Source organism: Gekko japonicus, unplaced genomic scaffold (assembly GCF_001447785.1).
Source record: "Gekko japonicus isolate JY-2015 unplaced genomic scaffold, Gekko_japonicus_V1.1 scaffold824, whole genome shotgun sequence".
NCBI classification, from domain to species: Eukaryota; Metazoa; Chordata; class Lepidosauria; order Squamata; family Gekkonidae; genus Gekko; species Gekko japonicus.
The window spans coordinates 285,191-305,635 of record NW_015171528.1 but is presented as its reverse complement, the minus strand read 5'-3'; the positions used below and the strand labels follow the sequence as shown (position 1 = coordinate 305,635).

The 20,445-nt window shown below is 42.0% G+C and overlaps 1 protein-coding gene across 1 annotated transcript in view; it reads right to left on the bottom strand.

Annotated features, from left to right (window-relative positions):
• Positions 1 to 2,290: 2,290 nt before the first annotated feature.
• LOC107117406 (F-box/WD repeat-containing protein 10-like) overlaps positions 2,291 to 20,445 on the bottom strand; it is a 44,623-nt gene continuing 26,468 nt past the window's right edge. The window contains 3 exon segments of the mRNA XM_015419518.1: positions 2,291 to 3,171; positions 12,856 to 13,124; positions 15,805 to 15,963. Of these exon segments, the coding sequence (XP_015275004.1) occupies positions 2,291 to 3,171; positions 12,856 to 13,124; positions 15,805 to 15,963 (1,309 nt within the window).

Here is a 20,445-nt window from a genome sequence, read left to right as displayed (position 1 = left end):
AAACAATCCAGACAATACTTACAATTCCAAAGAAAATGCAAATACTTAGGTACTGAGGACTCACTTTCGTGACACTCAGAATATAATGAGCTACAAGAATACAACAGGAAATCCTATGACATGAGTAATTGCAGGAAGAAGAACCAGAGTTATGAGGAGGTATATCACAATGGGGAATAAGGCGTGTCAGAAGGTCAGAGACAACAACTCACCACCACTGAGTGACCATACATTGCTGTTCTGCTGCTCTTCTCAGAATACATACCAAGAGGCAGAAAGGCATGGTACCTTCCAAAAGGGGGGAGGATGGTAGCTCTGTAAGAGCTTACAACCAAGGTAGTCCATCTGAGGGTGCTAATGTACATGTGAAGGCCACTGCCTTAATCTGTCCGTTGTAATTATTCATTTTGTCCTGCCTCTGCTGCATTATTTTAGTGATCAGCCCCCCCCTGCTAATTTGAAGTGCACATTTAATTAGGATTGAAGCCCATTGAAATCAACAGGATTTACTTCTGAGCAAACATGGATAGAATTGAACAGCTTGGTCTCTTTTTGTCCCACACTGCACAAGAATGGTGTAATAACTCATGCCTCTTCCCGCACCCTTCACATGTAAAAATGGATCTGAATATCTTTTTTTAAGTAATCAGCATCCAAACCTGTTGTCCCAAGGGGAACAGCAACAAGTCCTGGCTTCTTTTGAATTCTGTGATGACCAAATTGCAGGTATGAAATCAGTGCACGCAGGTATGAAATCAGTGTACTGGTAAAATATAGCCTATATATACATTTGATAGGTACTTCTGAAGTATTATGTATAGGTTAATTATATTCTCTCTGTCCATTCATGGCTGACCTTGCTGGGTCAATTTGTTTCATATCTCAAGAGAGACTAGTGGAAATTTATATTAAACAGTTTTCAGGGCAAAAAAAAATAACTGCACTGAGACCGCTATTTTTGTGAAGTGAAGTCAAAATGAACAAGCTACAGGTGAGCAACAATGACAGACCTAAAAAGATTTAATGTAGCTGCTGGATGATACATTGTATTATACATTGCAGTCCAAAGGTTGTGATTCTGTATACGCTGGGTTCTGAGCAATTATGTTTTGAATGGGGCTTACACACAACAGGAAGGCTGGAATTGGAGTTAAAGTCTTTCAAGTGACATTGTATTAACAAGACAAAACCTGAAATTTACATGGTGGGGAAAGTTACAGTTAAACTCTAGGTTCCTTAAGGATAATCAAGTTGGCTTTTACAAGAAATTAACATATTTTGATAAGATATGGTTGGGTACTGATAAAAAACTGATTAAAAAAACTATATGTTTCATTGATAGATGAATATACGTATGATAAAGCAGTGAAAACAATGGTAACCTGGGCGCAGGATATTGGACATACCATAGCTTTATATAACTGGGCAAAAAAATGGAAAATGGTAAAGCTCACTAGGGTTACAGCATATAAAGAAAATATATACAAAATGTCCCATAGATGGCATTGGTCCCCGGATAGATTAGCTAAATGCTACCCAGATTTACTGAACAATTGTTGGAAATGTAAGAAAAACGTGGGGACATATTTTCATATGTGGTGGAAGTGTTGGAAAATTCATAAGTACTACTTAGAAATTCAAAGGATAATTCAAGAAATAATAGACATTAAAGTGCCTCTTGAACGAGAGATTTTTTATTGAATATTGTACCAGATGGATATAATAAATTTGATTTATGTATGATAATATATGTTTTAACAACGGCCAGAATCTTGCTTGCAAAGCACTGGAAATTGGACAGAATCCCATCAAAGGAAGAACCAGTTCAGAAACTATTGTATATGCCTGAAATGGACAGATTATCCAGAATACTTCAAGGGAAAGATAAAGAAACTCATGTAAAACTTTGGTCAAGACTGTATAAGTGGATCCAAAAAATTATTGAAACATAAGACTCTCTTGATTATGATTTAATGTAAGCGTATCTTTTGTGTGACAACTTAAAACTATAAATAAAATTTTTTAAAAGAAGCCTTTTGCAAGTGACCAGGAGTAATTTTAAACTTACACACATTTGTTTGGGGAAGGAAGCAACCTCCCTAACTGTAGGAAAGCACCTACCTTATCAGCTATACCAGTGTATGAATAATTGGGTATAATTTGTCACAGTCTCCTGAAAGAAAGAGGCAACTGAAGGCAAAGATTCAAACAGCCCTGAACCCCCCTAGTATCAGCTTTTTCCCTTTGTGTTTGTTTGAAAGAAATAGCAGGTGCCTTTGAAGAGTTGAATTCAGATGAAAACATTCTGTCCAAGTTCAGGGGCAGCAGTTTTGCCCTCCTTGGTGAAGCCATCTATTGGAAGACCTCTAATTTTCCTTAACCAGGCAAGTTTGCACTCTTTTTGTCTGTCTGCTATAACTTTTGTCTGGTTGGCTTGATACTCAAATACCTTAGCTTCTTCATACTGTTTCATTTGCTGTGGTGCCAACAGCCTGAATCCAGCATTAAGTCGATATGGGTTTGGTACGTAGGCATAGACAGATTTTTTTCGTTGTGAGACTGCTTCAACATCAGGTTGGGCAATCTTCATATGTGGTACTTTGAGGGATTCACTGGTGCTTGTAAAGAACCCAATGAGTGGCTGCCCACCTACTGGTGGAGATGGTATCCTGGCATGGCCAGAATGTGACTTTGTCTCTCCTGCCAAGTTACTGCATGACTTGGAATGTGTAATAGAAGGAGCAGGCATGAAGGACTACACATTTTCCCCAAGTAGGGAGTTCTTTAAGTTGAGCTGCAGTGTTTTGATTTCATAGGGGGTGGAAATCCTGTTGATACCAAGAGTGTCACCTGCAGCCTTCAGTTGTTTCAGCTGAGTGGATGGATCCATGTCTTGCAACTTCAGGCTTTTGGGAGCCAGAGTCTTCTTGGGCTGGTCTTTCTGGAGCTGGGTAGGCCCCCAGGCATCTTTGATTTTCATGTTGTATGCCATGTTGGCAGTGACATGGTCAGCTTTGCAGGCATGATGTATTGTGCTGATAGTGAGAAGTACCTGGTCTTTAGATATGGGGCCACAAACAGCCCGCTTTTTCAGGTACTTTAGCAGAGCCTCAGAATTATGGGCAAGAAAAGTGCTAGAAGGGACTGGAGTCTTGTGTCCTGATTCATCATCTGTTCCCAGTAAATAAAAATGGAAGAACAGGCAAGGTTACACCCTTTGGGTGGTTATCACAAGGTAAATGCAGTCCTGTTAAAATAGTCAAAACAGTTCCCTGGCAAAACAAGTACTGCCTCATGTTTTTTTCTTCCCCATATTTTTAGTTAACTATATTTTTATTTAACTAACTTTTAAACTATAATGCTGAAAATAAGAACGGACTAGGAGCTGATACAAACAGCAAAGTCTATAACCACAAAACTATATTTAAAATTAATTCAAATAATGGTAATTTTATATTTTAAAATATAATAAATTAACAAGAAAAAACACAGTAAAAGACACAGAAAAATAGTAAATTTTACTACTTATAAAGGAACAATATTGCTAGAACAGTAGTAAGAACATGACTATTTAGGAATTCCATCTCACCCCAGAAATCAACTTCAAAGTGTGGCAGATACAGTATCACTGAAAGATGTGCTGAAGGATCTGTACTAGCTGCCCATCTGTTTCCAGGCCCAATTTAGAGTGCTGGTTCTTAACCTTGAAGGCCTTAAATGGCTTGAGGCCAGGGTCCTTGAAGAAGTGCCACTTCCTCCCATACTGTCTATCCCCCCAGTTACGATCTGCCTCACAAGATCTGCTCTCTATGGCCCCACCTGCAAGCAGTGAGGGGAGGTAGAAACCAGGGACAGGGCTGTTTCAGTTATGGTACCTGGCTGTTGGAATGCCCATTTGCCTGGTGCCTACCCTGTCACTTTGGCACCAGGCCAAAATGTTTCTTTACCTAGGCTTTTAATTGAAAATTTATCTTACAGTTTTTTAGCTGATAGTTTTATAGCCTACATACTGCTGCTTTTATGACCACTGCTATTTCACAACTTTTTCATGGGGATTCTTTTTTTTTTTTAATTTCAGCTCTACCGAAGCAGAGCCTCCAAAAAATGAAAAATTTAAGCGTGATCCACCTGCGAGGAAATCGGCGAGAAGGCTTGCCGTGAGTTGATCCATTTTTCATGGGGATTCTATCAATAAATTTCATAGTGGGTTTTACTGATGGTTTTTACCAGTTTATGTTAAGCTTGTATTATTTGTTTTTACTTCATAAGCTGTCTTGACTAATTCTTTGGGGAGGTGGCCTATAAATCCTGTTCATTTATTATCTTCTTCTCCAGTATTCTGTAAGAGGGGCCTGAACATGCTAATTCCCCTCCCTCCTTTTCTCTGCTCTGCTCTCAACATTCTGTCACTACCCGAGCACTTTCAATCTTCAACAAGTCAGTTTCTGAGGGGGCCCCCCTCCTTCCTTCCTTCCTTCCTTCCTTCCTTCCTTCCTTCCTTCCTTCCTTCCTTCCTTCCTTCCTTAATTAGTAGGAGTATTTTTCTGCATATGTGAGGAATCATTCTAGTAGCTGGAGACCCCTGCCTTGGGTGGCCTGGGTTTTTTGCTTTCATAATTTGTTCAGAGATCAACCAATTTATTATCAGTTAAAAAGATACCACATGACATACTAGTAAATTTGATTAATGAAAAATAACTATATGCATCCATATCTGATCCACATACCATTCTTTAAAAGTTAATGAAAAGCTTTCAGCATTTCATACATTTTGGGTTTTGCTGTAGTCCATTTCTCAGCTTGATTATTTCATTTAATTTTGACAACTTTGAAATTTGGCAAACTTCATTAATCTGTTCCTTGATTATAGGGATTTTGGAGGAACACAAGTTCCTTACTGTGATTACGTTCACTACATTCAGGTGGGTAGCTGTGTTGCTCTGAAGAGCAGAACAAAGTTTGAGTCCAGTAGTACCTTTCAGACCAACAAAGTTTTATTCTGGGTATAAGCTTTTGAGTGCACACACACCTCTTCAGATACACTGCTACCTATATGAAATGGTTGGTGACTTCTGTTTCAATGTATCTGAAGAAGTGTGCATGCACACAAAAGCTTATACCCAGAATAAAACTTTGTTGGTCTTAAAGGTGCCACTGGACTCAAACGTTGTTATGTTTGCTACTGTCAGTGTTGGATACCTGAATTCAGGAAATTCAGTTGTTTGATAGCCCACTATTATGTCCTGTGATGCTAGTGTACTGTTGAGGTTGTTATGATGCTTATGTACTATTCAGCAGGGCACACTAATGTGAAAAAGATACAAACTCACAAGGAGCTAAGAATGTAGCACACGTCAGTGGAACCCACAGAACAGGGCCAACACCCACCAATCACAGAGAGACAACAGTGCTTCTATGTCAACTACCAGTCAACACATGACAGTGCCAACAGACCTGGCCCCACCCATCCATACAACTAGGGAAGGAACAAACACAATACAGCATGCCACATTCCTGTGGTTTCTGGAGTTGGGGGTTCAAATCCTGACCTGCAAACACATAGAGGAATTTCAGACAGACAATACAATCCGGAAGAGGAACGGTTCCCAAACGGTTTCTGGTCTGTCATTTCAGACAGAACCGTTTTAGAACTGGTTCCCTTCCAGAATATATTTGTAATTTCAGACACAAATGCTTCTGTCCCATTTAGGAAATGGGGCTGAAGCGTTTTACCTGTCAACCGCTTTCAAGTAGTCTTCAGTTTCCTCTCCCGGTTCCAATGCGCTTTTTCCCCGCCGTTTTTCACCCGCGCGGGAGATCTCCGGCTATTTTTTTAACGTTCGCTTTATAGTGCTATAACACTATAACGGAACAGCAGTATATCAATGCCATTGGAATGCCTGGAGTGTTTTGTTATAGTGCTATAGCGCTATAAAGCAAACGTTTAAAAAAAAGGTGGAGATCGCCCGCGCGGGCGAAAAACGGCAAGGAAAAAGCGGTGCAGTCTGAAATGGCAAACTGCTTCAGATCCAGCTCTTTACCGGAAGGGGAAAGCCATGTGTGAAATGGCAGCCCTATACTGGTTTACTCCATGACAGATCAAAAACGGCTTCAAAACGGGTTAAAAAGAGTAATGTGAAATTCCTCATACAGTTCTAACATGTAGACACATAGGGAAGAAAATGTGGCCAGTCCAAACATACCACATAGTGACCTTCACAGCATACTTTGCTGAGGCAACCCCTGTAGAAAGGCTGTAGCCTCCCTCACTTCTGTTATTCTCCAGAATTTGTAAAACAGCACTGTTCAGGAGGGCATTTTCATAAAGGGAATAGAGATGTAGTAAAAAGGAATTCTGCAAGAAGAGTACTTTCTCCTTCAGTGGGGGAAGTCATCCAAACTGGTTAGGTCACGCCACCTTTTGCTCCAGGCAGGGCTATGCAAATTTGTGTAGACTGTATTGGCTCTGAGTGATGCTGACCCTCCAGTTTCAATAGCCCTGCCTCTCCAGCAGGACGCTTGAGCCTAGCTCTGCTTTCTTGGAGGCTCTTGCCTTATATGGAAGATGGAAAAGCCTTGAAGAAAGGCCCCATCATTGGTCTTAAAAGAAGAAAAAAGAGACCTTTAAGACAAGCCTCTCCCGCCTGAGGTCCCGGGCACCAGAGCCTGGCCAATGGCAGAAATATCTACAATGCCACAGACTGCCCTCAGTGAGAGACTGTTGTGGCAGGTCTCTCCCACCTGAGGATTCAGGCATTGGAGACGGGCGCGGGCCTCTGTCGGTGCTGCCAGACCCGAGGCTTCGGGTTGTTTCTGCATCCGGCCCCCAACTGTAATGGAAAAATCCAGCAGAGCTCTACAGGGTCTGAATGAAGAGCTGGTCTCTTGGGGTCTCTTACCCTGTAAGTATGGAAGATGGAAGGGCCTTGAGACAGGACCCCATGGCCGGTCTTAGACAGAAGAGGAAGACCATTGTAGCAAGCCTCTCCTGCCTGAGGATTCAGGCCTTTACAATGGACTCTTCTCCCTTGTCAGAAGGACACACACAAAAGGGAGCACTGATGTCAAGATACTGATCCCCCCACACACACACACACAAAGAAGTCACTAAACTAGTGGTCTTCACGACCAAATCTCACAAGAGGAGTCAGTTTCCTCCAGCCTCCTTACCTGATGGCAGTTATGGCCACCAGCAGCAGTGGCCGAGGAACACAATACAAGGATCAGATTGTCCAAGGCAGATGGAGCCCATTGGAAGATATGAACAGTATGGACTGACTGGAACTTGTGGCAGTCAGACTAGCACTGTGTGCTTTCCAAATCCTATTGAGGAATAAGTATGTGCTAGGGCATACAGTCAATACTATGGCCAAGGCGCACAGCAATTGGCAAGGAGGCACCAGATTGATGGTGCTCTTCCATGAGTCCAAAATCCTGTTTGTTTGGGCGGGGGGGGGGAATGGTAGGTATAAAAGCGGAACACCTTTACGGTCTTGCAAACTGCCAAGCCAACTGGCTGAGAAGGAAGGAGTTAGATCCAGGAGAATTGAGTCTACACAAAAAGATCTTCTAGCAAAATCACACTTTGTTTCAGGAGCCCTATCATGGATCCTTTTTGCAACATCAAACTATAACCAAGTTGCCAGGCTTCTAATCATTTTTTGTGATTCCAGGGCAGAGGGCAAGGGCATACACACTTCTTGTTGATGCAGTGGTCTGCTGCACACTTTTCCTCTGACCACATTGATCAGCTGAGGCCTGAACAAAGTGTCAAAGGAGACAACAGAGGTGATTTTCTTATCTCCTTTCTGGCACAGTAGTTTTTGGGTCTCAAAGCTAGTGAAGATGTCAGTGTCTCCACCGTGGAGATTGCCAAGTGATGGGTTCTCCAGTACGAAAGAGCTGAATCCACTGAAACTTACGAAGACATCATTCCCTTTCTACACCAAGGTTTGGAATCAGGTTCTAAGACCAGACACCTTAAGAGACAGGTTGCAGCACTGGCCTCTATGTGGGACTGCATAAGGCTGCCTAATTTTTCTTCTCATAGGCAATTTAAGCTTCCCTGAAAGGAACCATACAGTTGGAACCTGTCTAAAAGTGTTACAAGCCTTGAGCAATCCTCCATTTGATCCTTTCAAATCATCAGAATCTAAAGTCTCCTTTTCAAAAGACTTCTTTTTTCTTGCAGAAGGATTTCTGAATGAGGGGCTTTATTGGCTGGGACGGAATTGTGTATATTTCACAGGATCTCGGTGGTACTCAGGAGGGATCCTTCCTTTGTGCCAAAAGTTTTTTTCCCTTATCACGTTAACCAAGAGTTGATACTACCATCTTTTTGTCCCAACGAGACAGTCTGGCACAAACTAGACTTTAGGTAAAAAGGTCTCAAGCCATGTATCTGAGAGACATATGAAATGCAAGGCCTAGGACCTCCAAAGGATGTTACGGCCCACTACACCAGATCTGCAGTAACATAGTGACCTTTTCCACCAGTGTTCTAGTGGAAGAAATCATTAGAGTCGCATCTTGGTCCACCTTTTATACCTGTGTGAGACACTATAGGTGGGACCAGTTAAAATCAACAGAGGTTTCATCTGGTAGAAAGGTGTGCAGCATAGTGATAGAACAGATAAAAATAAGAATGAGGATCCCACCCAGGTTGTGGCTTGGGCATATAACCAGTTTGGATTACTTCCCCCACTGAAGGAGAACGAAACATTGGAACTTACCTGAAGGTTTCTTCTCTTTGGTGGGGCGAAGTCATCCACAACCCTCCCAAAATAAAATAAAACAGAATAAAATCAAGTCGGATGTAAAATCTGTTATGGAGCTGGGCTATACTAAGACTGGAGGGTGAGCCTCACTCTGAGCCAATACAGTCTACACAAATTTGCATAGCCCTGCCAGGAGCGAGAGGAGTCGTGACCTAACCCAGTATGGATGACTTCGCCCCACTGAAGAGAAGAAACCTTCAGGTAAATTCCAATGTTTCGTTCTATTTTGGTAATATGTTTTTAATTTAATTTCCTGTGACATTTTTAAAGTAACTTTCCCCACTTCTTTCCATTTTATGCTGCACTGTTTTTAGGATGTATTACTCTGCCTGAACTTCACTGTTTGCTAATTGTGAAATCTCATTCATTGGCATGCCAACAGTTCTCCAAATGGGAAACCCAGTTTCTGTGATGTAGGGTTTTTCCACATGAGTTCAGTGCTGTTGGGAAGTAGCTTTTTCATACTTCTCACAGCATTGTGTTGGATTCCTGCACCTTCTGGGGTTTCCCTAGCTTTTCTCTAATCTCTCCCAAACCTGCTTTGCTCTCAAGTTCTGGGAAAGGTTGCAGCAAGGCCTGAGTCTCTGCCTTTTGGATGGGAAAATCTGGATTTTTGGGGGTCCCACCCACACAACAGCCACACACACCCAGCCATTTCCACCATCTGTCAGTGGGGTGGTTTTTTCTAAAAAATGCCAGTTGGATAATGTTATATCTCTATACTGTTATACCAATATGTGTATCTGGTTCTGTGAATTTTTAGCTTTAATTTTTTTTAAAGAAAGCCTCTATCATCTTTCGTTGTGAAGATATAAAGGCATATCTCTGCAAGCAAAGGGGCTAGAGACTTACTTCTACCTCTCTGATAAGTATTCAGAGTATCTGATACATATATTGGTATAATGGTAAAAAGCTATAGCATTATTCAATTGCTAATAATAATTTCAAAAAAACACTATCAGGGAAATCTTCTCTGTAGTTGTTTGTTTCAATATACCAACGCTTCTTACCAGAACAGCCTTTCAGAGTTGAAACAGATTGAGAATCCTTTAAGTCATTCTTCTGCTTCTCTGTCTTGGCATGATAAAAGAGCCTCTTTCTCTCTGTTTGTGGAATTTCCTGGGATCCTATATTCCTAGTCCTGGACTGAGGTACCTTCACCATTTCATAACAAAGGTCTGGAAGAAAAAATAATAGTCTAAGCTGCAACCCAAAAGCATTCTTATATCTATTGAGCACCTGAGTAAAAAGACATTGATTAGGCTGTACAGCTACAGTCTTCAAATGACCTAATGCCATAGTTGTACTGTATAGCTCAACAGGCGAATGCTGTAGTAAATATAATTATATCAGTTCTGTTTCAGCTTCAAATACTCCACATTTTTCTGTAATATACCTCTGATGGCTGTTTCGTTTCTTCATCAAAGTCCTGCTGACTTAAAATGCTGAACTTGTTTGTCCAACTAGTTATACCTGAAAATGTTCTAAAGAAATAACCTAGATGTTATGGTGCAAATTGTTCTTATCTACAAAGCGTTATCCGATGGCATAGTGCATTAAATGAGGGAGTCCAGTGGATTTTATCCACTGATCTGTTGGGAGAAGGTGCTGGTGGATACGGATTTTTGCTGCATCCCCCCCACCCCACAGCCATACCTTCTGACTTCAGGAAAGCTGATTTCTGACATCATGGTACTCATGTAAGCTAATACCCCTATGGTTTGGGGAGGCTGCATTGAGAAGGGGGAAGGGGACAAAACTGACCCTCTTCCCTCTCTGATAAGGATTTAGAGGACATTAGAAATGCACTTAATTTCTATCATGAAAGTATAACAAACTTATTATCCCATCAGTGGCGGAAGAATTCCCTTTAAAATAGGCACATGGAAATGAAGAGTCTCTTTGCCTGTTACAGCGCAATGAATTAGATACTGAACTAGGGGCTATATTGAGATGCCGATAAATGGTCCAAAATTTGGGAAACAAATATGAAGACCACTAGGGCAACTCTGACTGCAGAGAATTCAGAAGTTTGTTTATTCCAGTTGTGAAGTAGAAACTTTGTATCCCAACCAAAGATCACTCGTTATCTTTTAATATTTTTATTTTTTATATTTAAAATCAGTCTAACCACTCCTGAAATGATTAAATATAAAAGAATCACAATGACACAAAAAACCTGTATATGTAAATGAAATCAGAAACAGACAGAAAGATATCATCCCTTATCCTAGCTTATCATAATATAAAAAGATAGAATACAATTTCTGAGATTCTCACCAAAACATTAAACAGTTTAACTACAACCTTCATTTGAGAGATTCAAGGGTGTTTGGGGTGTGGTTACATGAAATTCACATAACTATCAAAATCAGTTAATTCATCTTGCGAAATATATAGTATAAGCATGTCTGATCTTAGAATTAACTTTTGCATAGAAATGTTGCAAACCAACAATCTGTTCTTCACTAAGTAAAATTTATTTCTGTGCAAGCATCCAATGGTTCACCATTATCTTTCTAAGAATGTTAATAGTAAGAACTTTGCTGAAACGGTAAAGTAAATTCTCAGGCCTGCTTTGTTCAAACACTGATAATCAGGGTCTACGGCCAAAGAATTCTAGTATGTATTTTATTTTTTCAAGATGCAAGAGATGTTGAGAATTAAAAACAAATTGTGATAAAGGCAGATGATGAAAAATTATGTACTATGTACTGAGCCAGGACAGTACCAGGAAACTGATGAAGCTGGAGTCACCAGAACAATGGGTAGCCAGGATCCTGGAAGGAACCTATAGATTAGGAGTTGTACTGTAAATAGCCTATCACAGGGAGTGAGTGTGTGTGTGTGGGGGGGTGTTTTGCATGCATATAAGCAGGGCCCCTGCCCTCCTTGAGTTGTCTTAGAGTTAAACTGAAATCACTAATAAACTATGAGCTGATCACTATACGGCTGAGTTCAGACTGGCAGTTTGAAGCAGGAGGGAGTCGTGGCAAAAAAAGACCTGGATTTTCTCGGTCACACTGCACCCACTGATACGGAAGCATACTGGGGAAAAGGCACAAGGGAGCATTCACACTGTTGGCCCGCCCCTGGCGGAGGCATGGCTGTAAGGCGTGGCTTTCTTTTTGGTAATCTGCGCCCAAGAAAAACGCAGCTTTTGGCATTCACACTTTATTGGTGCAGGATGGGCACGGGATAATTGCACTTTCCAGGGTTTAATACCACTTTCACCTGGTATCTTTTAAACGCGGGAGGGAAGCGTTACAAGATGGGTTGAGTATGGCTGGGGAACGCCAGACAGATGTGCCTGTGTGAACGGCCCCTTTAATCCGTTTGTGAAACATTTCTGAAATGTGCCTATATTGGGGCAAACTGCCAGTCTGAACTCGGCCTACGTGTCTCGAACCCAGTATATTGCATTATGACGAAAACCATATTGACTATATTAAAAAAACCAGGGCTTTTAAAAATCTCGGATTGAACATATATGACTGCCACATAGTGAGTCAGACTATTGGTCTCTCTGGGTCAGCGCTGTCTACTCTGACTAGCAGTGACTGTCCAGAGTCTCAGGCAGAAGTCTTTCGCATCACCTACTACCCAATTCTTTTTGTTGGTGATGCCAGGGGTTGAAGCTGAGGCCTTCTGCATGCAAAGCAGATGTTCTTCTATTGAGCCACAGCTTCTGATTGCTACTTAATCAAGAAGGATCAAGTGTCAAACATTTAATTAGAGAATTTGGGTATATCTGATATGCTTTCCAAAATAGATGAATTTAGCATACCTGGGTATGGCACTCTCAATGAAAAAATATACTGCTGTGCAGAAATCGTCATCAATTGCCTAGAGTGGAAATGGTGGAATACTCACAATGATTCCTATATTTTATTGAGTGCCAAGACACAGATCGAATGCAGTCCCCTATCAGAACAGAAGTTTAATAACACGAATCTGAAGAAAAGATCTCCCACTACTGATATACTAGAATATGCCATTAAAAAAAACATGCTTCAAAGTGTCACAACAAGCCTTCGTCAAACTTCAAGGATTTAAGCTTAGTGGGGCTTAGCAGTACCTGGAATGCCACTGTGGCTTCCTGTGGGCTTACGAGCGATACAGTAAGAAAGCATTGTCTCCTCAGGCCTGTAAAGCTTCCAGTTCTTCTTTTTGGCTTGTTTCTTCCACTCTGGGAGTGAATGTGGAGATGGCTTTATTCTGAGTGGTGCATCATCAATTTTGCTCTTATCTTTCTTTTTAATTACTCGGTCGGTACCCAGTGTATAGTCCCATTCCACCTTCTCAAACTGTAACAAAACAACAGTGCCTTGTGCATTGATCAGTAATCTAGAAAAGAGAGAGTAATCATAACTCAGGCCACCAGAGGTAAAAGATGCACAGTATTAGTAGCTCTGTGGTGTTGCATTAGATCAGGCATTAAAACTGCTACTTTGTGAGGAGGGGATAGTAGCAAAGGGTTACTTTGCTGCCACTCTGCTTTTCACTGCAAGTAATGATCAAATACTTTAATTTAGGTAACCTAAGACCATTAATTGCTTCTGATAATGTGCTATCAAAATTACAATATGGATCACAATGTGTGGCAAAGGGGATTATGGTAAGAATAACAATGTTGCTGGAATTGGGAAGTTATTTATTTATTTATTTATTTATTTCAGCTTGTATTCCACCTTCCCTGCAAGCAGGCTCAGAGCGGATTACAACAGCAAACCTACAGTAGGAATTTAAAACATTTCACAGTAGGAGTTAAAACATTTCACAGAAAATATTCACAGTAAATATTCCAGAATAAATGATAATAAGTAAATATCCCAGGATAAAGAGTTAAAACAGATTAAAACAGAGCTATAAACTAACACAGATGGCACTGCAGTTTGGCATAGTAATGAGAGATGCTTGAAGAAGCTGTCAATATTGTTAAAGGAAGAGGGATGGATATTTTTATTTTGCATTTTCCATACGTGTGTGTATGAGAATGTGTGTGCGCCTGGAAGTCATGGCAACCTCTGGTGACTGACCCTTACTGGCGGCTTGGAGGATACTCAGAGAGGAAGCTGAATAAGCCTGTTCTCGCCTCCTGCCTCTGGTATTTCAAGGAGGTCTCCCATCCATGTATTTGCCAAAATCAGCTCTGCTTAGCTTCTGAGATCTGATGAGATTGGGCTTGCCTGGGCTATCCAGGGCAGGGCAGGGCAGGGGGTTGATATTTTTAATACTTAGCATAGCTGTCCATGAGACTTATCAGATAAGGGGGTGATCAACAGAGGTCATTTCGGGGGGGGTCACGGGTGAGGTGCGGGGGGCGGGGCACATGATGAAGCCCCGCCCCCTGCTTCCGGCCGCCCCGCTTCCGGCCCTCATTCAGCCAGGAGGAGGTAGGAGAAGAGGGAGGGTAAGTTGCTTCCTCCCCGCCTCTACCCACCCCTGCCTGCCTGCCTGGAGCCAGGGAGGGCCTTGGCAGGGCTTCCTCGCACTCCCGCCGGCCTTGCAGGTCCACCGCTAGGCCCCTGATGTCAGGGGGTGTGGCATATGCTAATGAGTTATGCTAATGAGTTCCCCTAGCTCTTTTTCTACAAAACGACCCCTGGTGATCAACCTTTTAAAAAATTGAAGTGAAGAAGCTCTCAAGAACTTCATAGAGGAAAAAGTCTAAGGCCTTTAAATTCTGAAGGCAAAGATATGCAAAACCCCACTAAAATATCAATACTCTTTGCAAAATCCTTCTGAAATTCCCCAGTTTTCTCCAGGTAAGAAAATGAAAAATTGCCAATGATGTGACATGAGAGAATGACTTCATATAGACAGCTGGAAACCATGGTTTTTAAAAACTGTTTAGTTTGTGAAACCATGATTCAGCTAACAGATAATCATTCAAATCCTGGTTTGCACTGACAAACTTGGATTTTATCACCTTTGCTCTTTCCTCCATTTCCCCTGCAGAGACATAGCTGAGATCCCAGCCTGCATTAGGGCACGGATGGTGCTAGAGAACAAATCGGGATATCTGCATTCATACATCATGTGAAACTACAGTTAAGATTAACTGTGCTTAAACCAAATTCAGACCACGGTTTCAGTGGATTACACCTTTAGACATTCACACCTGAGCTGAGCCTAAAATGTGTTGGCTTCAGTGTGCATTTCTTTGCAGGTGGGAGGGACAGCTAGAAGAGTTGACAGGCTCTTTCCTTTTGTTTATCAAACTGAAGTGTAAATAGTACTGTGAGAGGGTAGGCAGTATCTCCCCTCCCTGGCTATGCTAAGCAGTTAAAGGATCTCCTTGCCCAGTGACCTTGGAAGTGGGAGAACGGGGGTTAACAGTCACACACATTCTTCTCTTCTCCCCTGGGCTTTACTCCTTCCAGCATCAGGAGTTAGTCCAACATGTTCTCATCATCCAGTTTCCAACCCCCTTTTAATTTCAGTTCCATTACCTGCACTGCCCTTGCCCAACCCCTGCCCTCTCAGAATTGAACCTCGTCCATAAGATGTTGGAGCTAATTGCCTTCACCTTCCCTGGGACATTCCCTCTTAAAGTACCACTCTGGCACTGCATGGGCTGTAGGTGGTCATGCCTGGCATACCAGAGATTTTTCTGGCACCAAACAGCTCATCTCCCTCTTCACCCTTTCTTGGTCCCATTGGGCCTTATGTGAGGATTTAAATGGCCACTCTGGCCCAGCAACAGGCTAGCACCTAGAAGACAGCTGGTGCCACTGCTACATTCCCACCTGATTCACCTTCCTGTCATCAGAGCAATGGTCAAGTGACTAATTGTTAAACTAATTGTCAATACATCATTAATCCTTAGCAGAAGAAAAACCCATACATTTCATCAAGAATTCTGGTTATGCATGCATATGGTTCCACTGCATATTTCTCATTTAAAATACTGCTAGTTATCCTGTCTAGAATACCACAAGCCTTTCCCCATATCTTTTTGAAATGTATATGATACCCCATATTGATGATGAAGAAGAAGTGTAGTGTACTGGTTGCAACTTACCTGTTTTCAACAATACAGAAGGACACCACAGGGTCACCTCTGCTATTGGCTCTTATAACCCTCAGACAGGCTCCAGTAAGGAAGTTAAATATGCGTATCTTCCCATCAGCACAGCCACTGATGACTCTGAGATAGAGAAATCCCAGATAAAGCACCTCCCTACAAACAAGGGAAGTGGTTTAAGCATAATTCTTGTCCTTGCAGAATGTTATTGAGACAATGAAACCTAAATAGTCCTCTGACAGAAACAAGCGTGACTCAAAAAAAAAAAATCAATTTTTGTCACCAGTACCACTTTTTCTATTTCTTTGTATACAACATCTGGAAAACCAAGGAAGCACTCACTCTCCTACAATGTGGGGTCCCTGAGAAGGTTAGGGTGGCACCCTCTTTAGAAGTTCTTAGGAGGGGCTATAAGAGTGTTATATTTCCAAGGGCTTTTAATGGGCCTAAGCTGTAGGAATTTTCTGAAGGATTTCTGAAAAATTCCAGATCCCAACACCGGTACAGTATTCTGATGTGGGATTTTACAGAAATCCCAATTTTTTTCAGGTCCAGTAGACCCGAAATTTCACACCCAAAGCTCTGCCAGTGGGGAGCAATCTGCAAAATTCAGCTACAGGAGTGGATGTCTGAAGACAGGTTCACTTTTTGAATAAAGCGAAAGACTCCTGGTCTTAGCTGTGTTCAACAGAACCTGAGAAAGAGTTCCATCTAAGAATTCAAAGTACAATTCTGATATAAGAAGGATTAAAACAGTAATAACATGGGAATAGTCTAGAGTCAGCTAAAGCTGAAGTACGTTTGCACACAGATGCCAAGAACTGAGGTTTGAGATCTTGGTAAAGAGTGACTGGGTAGTAGGCTGAAGCTCCCAATTAGGCCAAAAGGAATAGGATTGTATTTTCAGGGAAGAAATAAAAGTCCTGTCCAGTTATACAGGGACTTGGCACTGAGACAGTCCCTGGTCTGTTGTGAAAGGAAATGGTTATAGACTACACAGGGGAAAGAAGACATGCTGTGATTTCAAAAAAGGGGGAAGAATTTGATATACTAAAAGAGTGACCTTTCCAGAAATCCTGAACAGTTATTAGGAAACTATATGCAGAAACATTGTAACTGAAACTAAAATACTTAGTCAACCATCTCTCACTGATGATCCAAAAATTTGTGAAAAAGCTGCTACAATGCCATCTTGTCTGTCAACTGAAATATAAACTGTTTTAGCGTTTACCTCAGCCTTTTCAATTCCTAACTACCCCATACTATCCCTGCCTATTAAATAAAATCTTCATTATTGTTCACTGTTATGCAGTCTCCAGTGCCATTTCAGGGGATCTAAAAAGAGGACTTCTGTTTTCTCCTGACAAGTTCCTGGGCTGGGCAAAAACCAAATCAGATTCTGTCACAGAGTGGGACATTTAGATTTAAAAGGCCACAAATATCATCACACTACTGGGGGCCAGCTCAGTAGCTGAAGGGAACTAAGAATTTTGGTGAGAAAAATCTGTCTCAGAGTGGGGAGAGTAACAGGGGGTCCATCAAACCCTATTTAAACAGGGCTGCAAGAGAAGCCAGCCTGAAGCTGTGCTGGTGGGGAGCGGACCACTCCTCACCAGCACAGCTGATCCTCGGACTAATTTCTCCTGCAACCCTGTTCAAACGGGGCTGCATGAGAAACCAGCCCGAAGCTGAGCCAGCAAGGAGCGGACCACTCCCCACCAGCACAGCAGATCCTTGAGCTGGCTTCTCATATGGTCCCATTTAAATGGGGCCACACGAGAAGCCAGCCCAAAGCTGTGCTGGTGGGGAGCAGTCTGCTCTGCTCCCTGCCAGTTCAGCTAATCCTCAGGCTATCTTCTGCAGTTCCTTTGAACTTTAAAGGGACTGCAGTAGAAGCCCGACAAACAGCTGAGATGCAGGAGCAATCTGCTCCCGCCTCTCAGCTGTTTTTCTGATCTACCTGGTATTCTTGAACATATCCGGGATTTTTTCGGGATTTTTTTTATTTTCCAAAAAAATCCTGGATACCTTTGGGATGCCAAAATATACCCCCCAAAATATTAATAAGGTATTTTCTATGTATATTTTCAGCTCAGGTAGATCCAAACACACAACCCTAGAAACCACTACGCTACTCCGGTACTCCTATAGAAGACAGATTATTAAATTCTCGTATTCTACAAGCAGCAGAACACAGGTCTTTTCAGCAAAGCTTGTAACATATGTTCTTTTCACCTTTTTTGTTTTGTATCAAATATTCAGGCTGATGTAGAGTTCTAGGGAACTCAAAAGTTTGCTCACTGTTTGGTGTCATTTGGTTGCCCCAGTTAAAGATATTACACTATTTCTGCTTCGGGCTGATTCATACACGCAGTTGCCACAAAGACTTTGGATCAGATGTGCACCTGACATTTTGAACTGGGTGTCAACTTTGCCCCTTTCTTGGACTTGGTTGCCATGGGGATGTGGGGGATGAGAAGAATGTATACTTTCATTTCTATCTGCTCTGCTGTTATCTTTCTCCGCTCAGACATGTAACGTTGAGCCCCAGTCATGACTGGTATCCTCTTTCCCCTGGGAACTATAGGCCGTTATTTAGGTGGGCCTTTAGCTTAGGTACAATTGGCCCCGGGCCATTAGGGTCCTGCTTAATTTAGGTATAATTGCTTGCTTCACACATTTCCCCCCAGTTCTAACACAGAAATGTTAAGAGCCTGGATCCTATCAATGTCTCAATAAACTTTTTATTCCTTTGTATGACTGTTGTTGGGAACTGATTTCTCCAGGGGTCTGACACTGGGAACTCAATTCCCAGGCATGTGGGAATCTGATGAAGATTGGGACCATGGCAGATGTGAAGAAAGGTCTTCAGCCTTGTGCCCCCATCCTCCCAAGCTGCAATGGCCCAATTGAACCACTATTTGTAGTAATCAGTACATGTAGATTTCACCAATGGGCAAAGATTGTCCAGGGAACCTGAAGCCAGAAAAACTATTGGGGGGGGGGGAATCTGGTGTAGTGATTAGGAGCGCAGGCTCTAATCTGGGAGAACCAGATTTGATTCTCCACTCCTTCACATGCAGCTGCTGATGTGACCTTGGGTCAGATACAAGTTCTTTCAGAGCTGTTCTCAAAAAAGCAGTTCTCGTACGAGCTCTCTCCGTCCCACCTACCTCACAGGGTGTCTGTTGTGGGGAGGGGAAGGGAAAGGAGATTGTAAGCCACCCTGAGACTCCTTCGGGTAATGAAGGGTGGGGTATAAATCCATTTTTTATTATTATTATTATTATTATTATTATTATTATTATTATTCAAGCCCCCCTATTTTTGCATGGCATGTATGCATTTGTGACTGGAAATTCTTTTGTTAGGATGGGGGTAGGTAAGATGAGTTAGGATCTTTTGTTCAGGATGGTCATTTGATGTTCCATCAGCAGGACCTAATGATAGGAGGTGGTCTTCTGGTAACTGGATATCTCCCCCCACCCTGCAGGCTTGGAGAAGGTGAGAAGACAGGGGTACTGCAGAAAGAGAACATGGCACTTTGAGAAAACAATGTTAGAAAGTAGATAATGAGAGAGAGGTGTGTTTGTTTAGTTATTCCATGTCTCTCTAGAACAAATCTTTGTGTGGTGCCTAAACAGCTAGCTAATGGTAAAGCATAGTTGGTCACACACCCTGTCTTTTGGGATGTGATATAAGACAATGGTTTTGCATTCTTGCATTTATTTAGTAGGAGGGAAAGTGGCATGGTACAGCTTGATCTCATCAGATCTCAGATGCTAAACAGGGTCAGTACTTGGAAGGGAGACTACTAAGAAAGACTCTGCAATGGCAAACCATCCCTGCTTCTCACTTGCCTTGGAAGATCTGAACAACTTTATGTCTCTCTCCTCCTTGCAGACTCTTCCCAGGTGTGTGGGATATGCAAGTGGCTGATTGTGTCCCAATAACTTTGCCTGTCTGTTGGAGGAGACTTCTCTATCCCCCTTCTTAATCTGTGCTCATTGTTTTGTGCTTGTCACACTGCATGTGTTCTCTTTATTATTGACTCTCAGGAGCTGATTTTGTACTGAAATAAAATCGAACTTGAATTAGGTGAAGGGAGACAGAGGTGAGTGAGAAAAATGTGGAAAAGAGAGAGAGAGATTAAGAAAGTTAAAGGTTGTTTTATCTTGCTGCAATACCCTAATTACTGCTTTGCAGGATCTGGCTGAGCTGGGTGCAAGAAGAGGAAGACAGAAAGGCTAAAATCTTGGAGAAAATGACCTGTGGGCTGGCAATTACTGTAGCAGCTATCAGCGTACTGGCTTGGTTGTACAATCTGTTAAGCAAGTTTGCTTCAGTCTTGGAGAAAGGAAAGTCTAGCCGATCCTAGAGTGCTTTTTCCTATGCTCAGACTTCCCTGTGCCCCTAGTGGCTGCAGACAGAACTGCATTTTTTAAAAATAAAAGGAGACATTTGGATGGAAGCAGTATGACGCTAGCTTCAAGGACCCTCCTTCAAGGGTCTGCCTTTAGCTGCACCTGGGGCAGAGTGCATGTCATACCCCACCCTTGGTATGCCACTGCATCCAATTACATGGGTCCAACATTGCAGCCCTAAAGAAAGAGCTTGATATTTTAAAATGTTTAAATA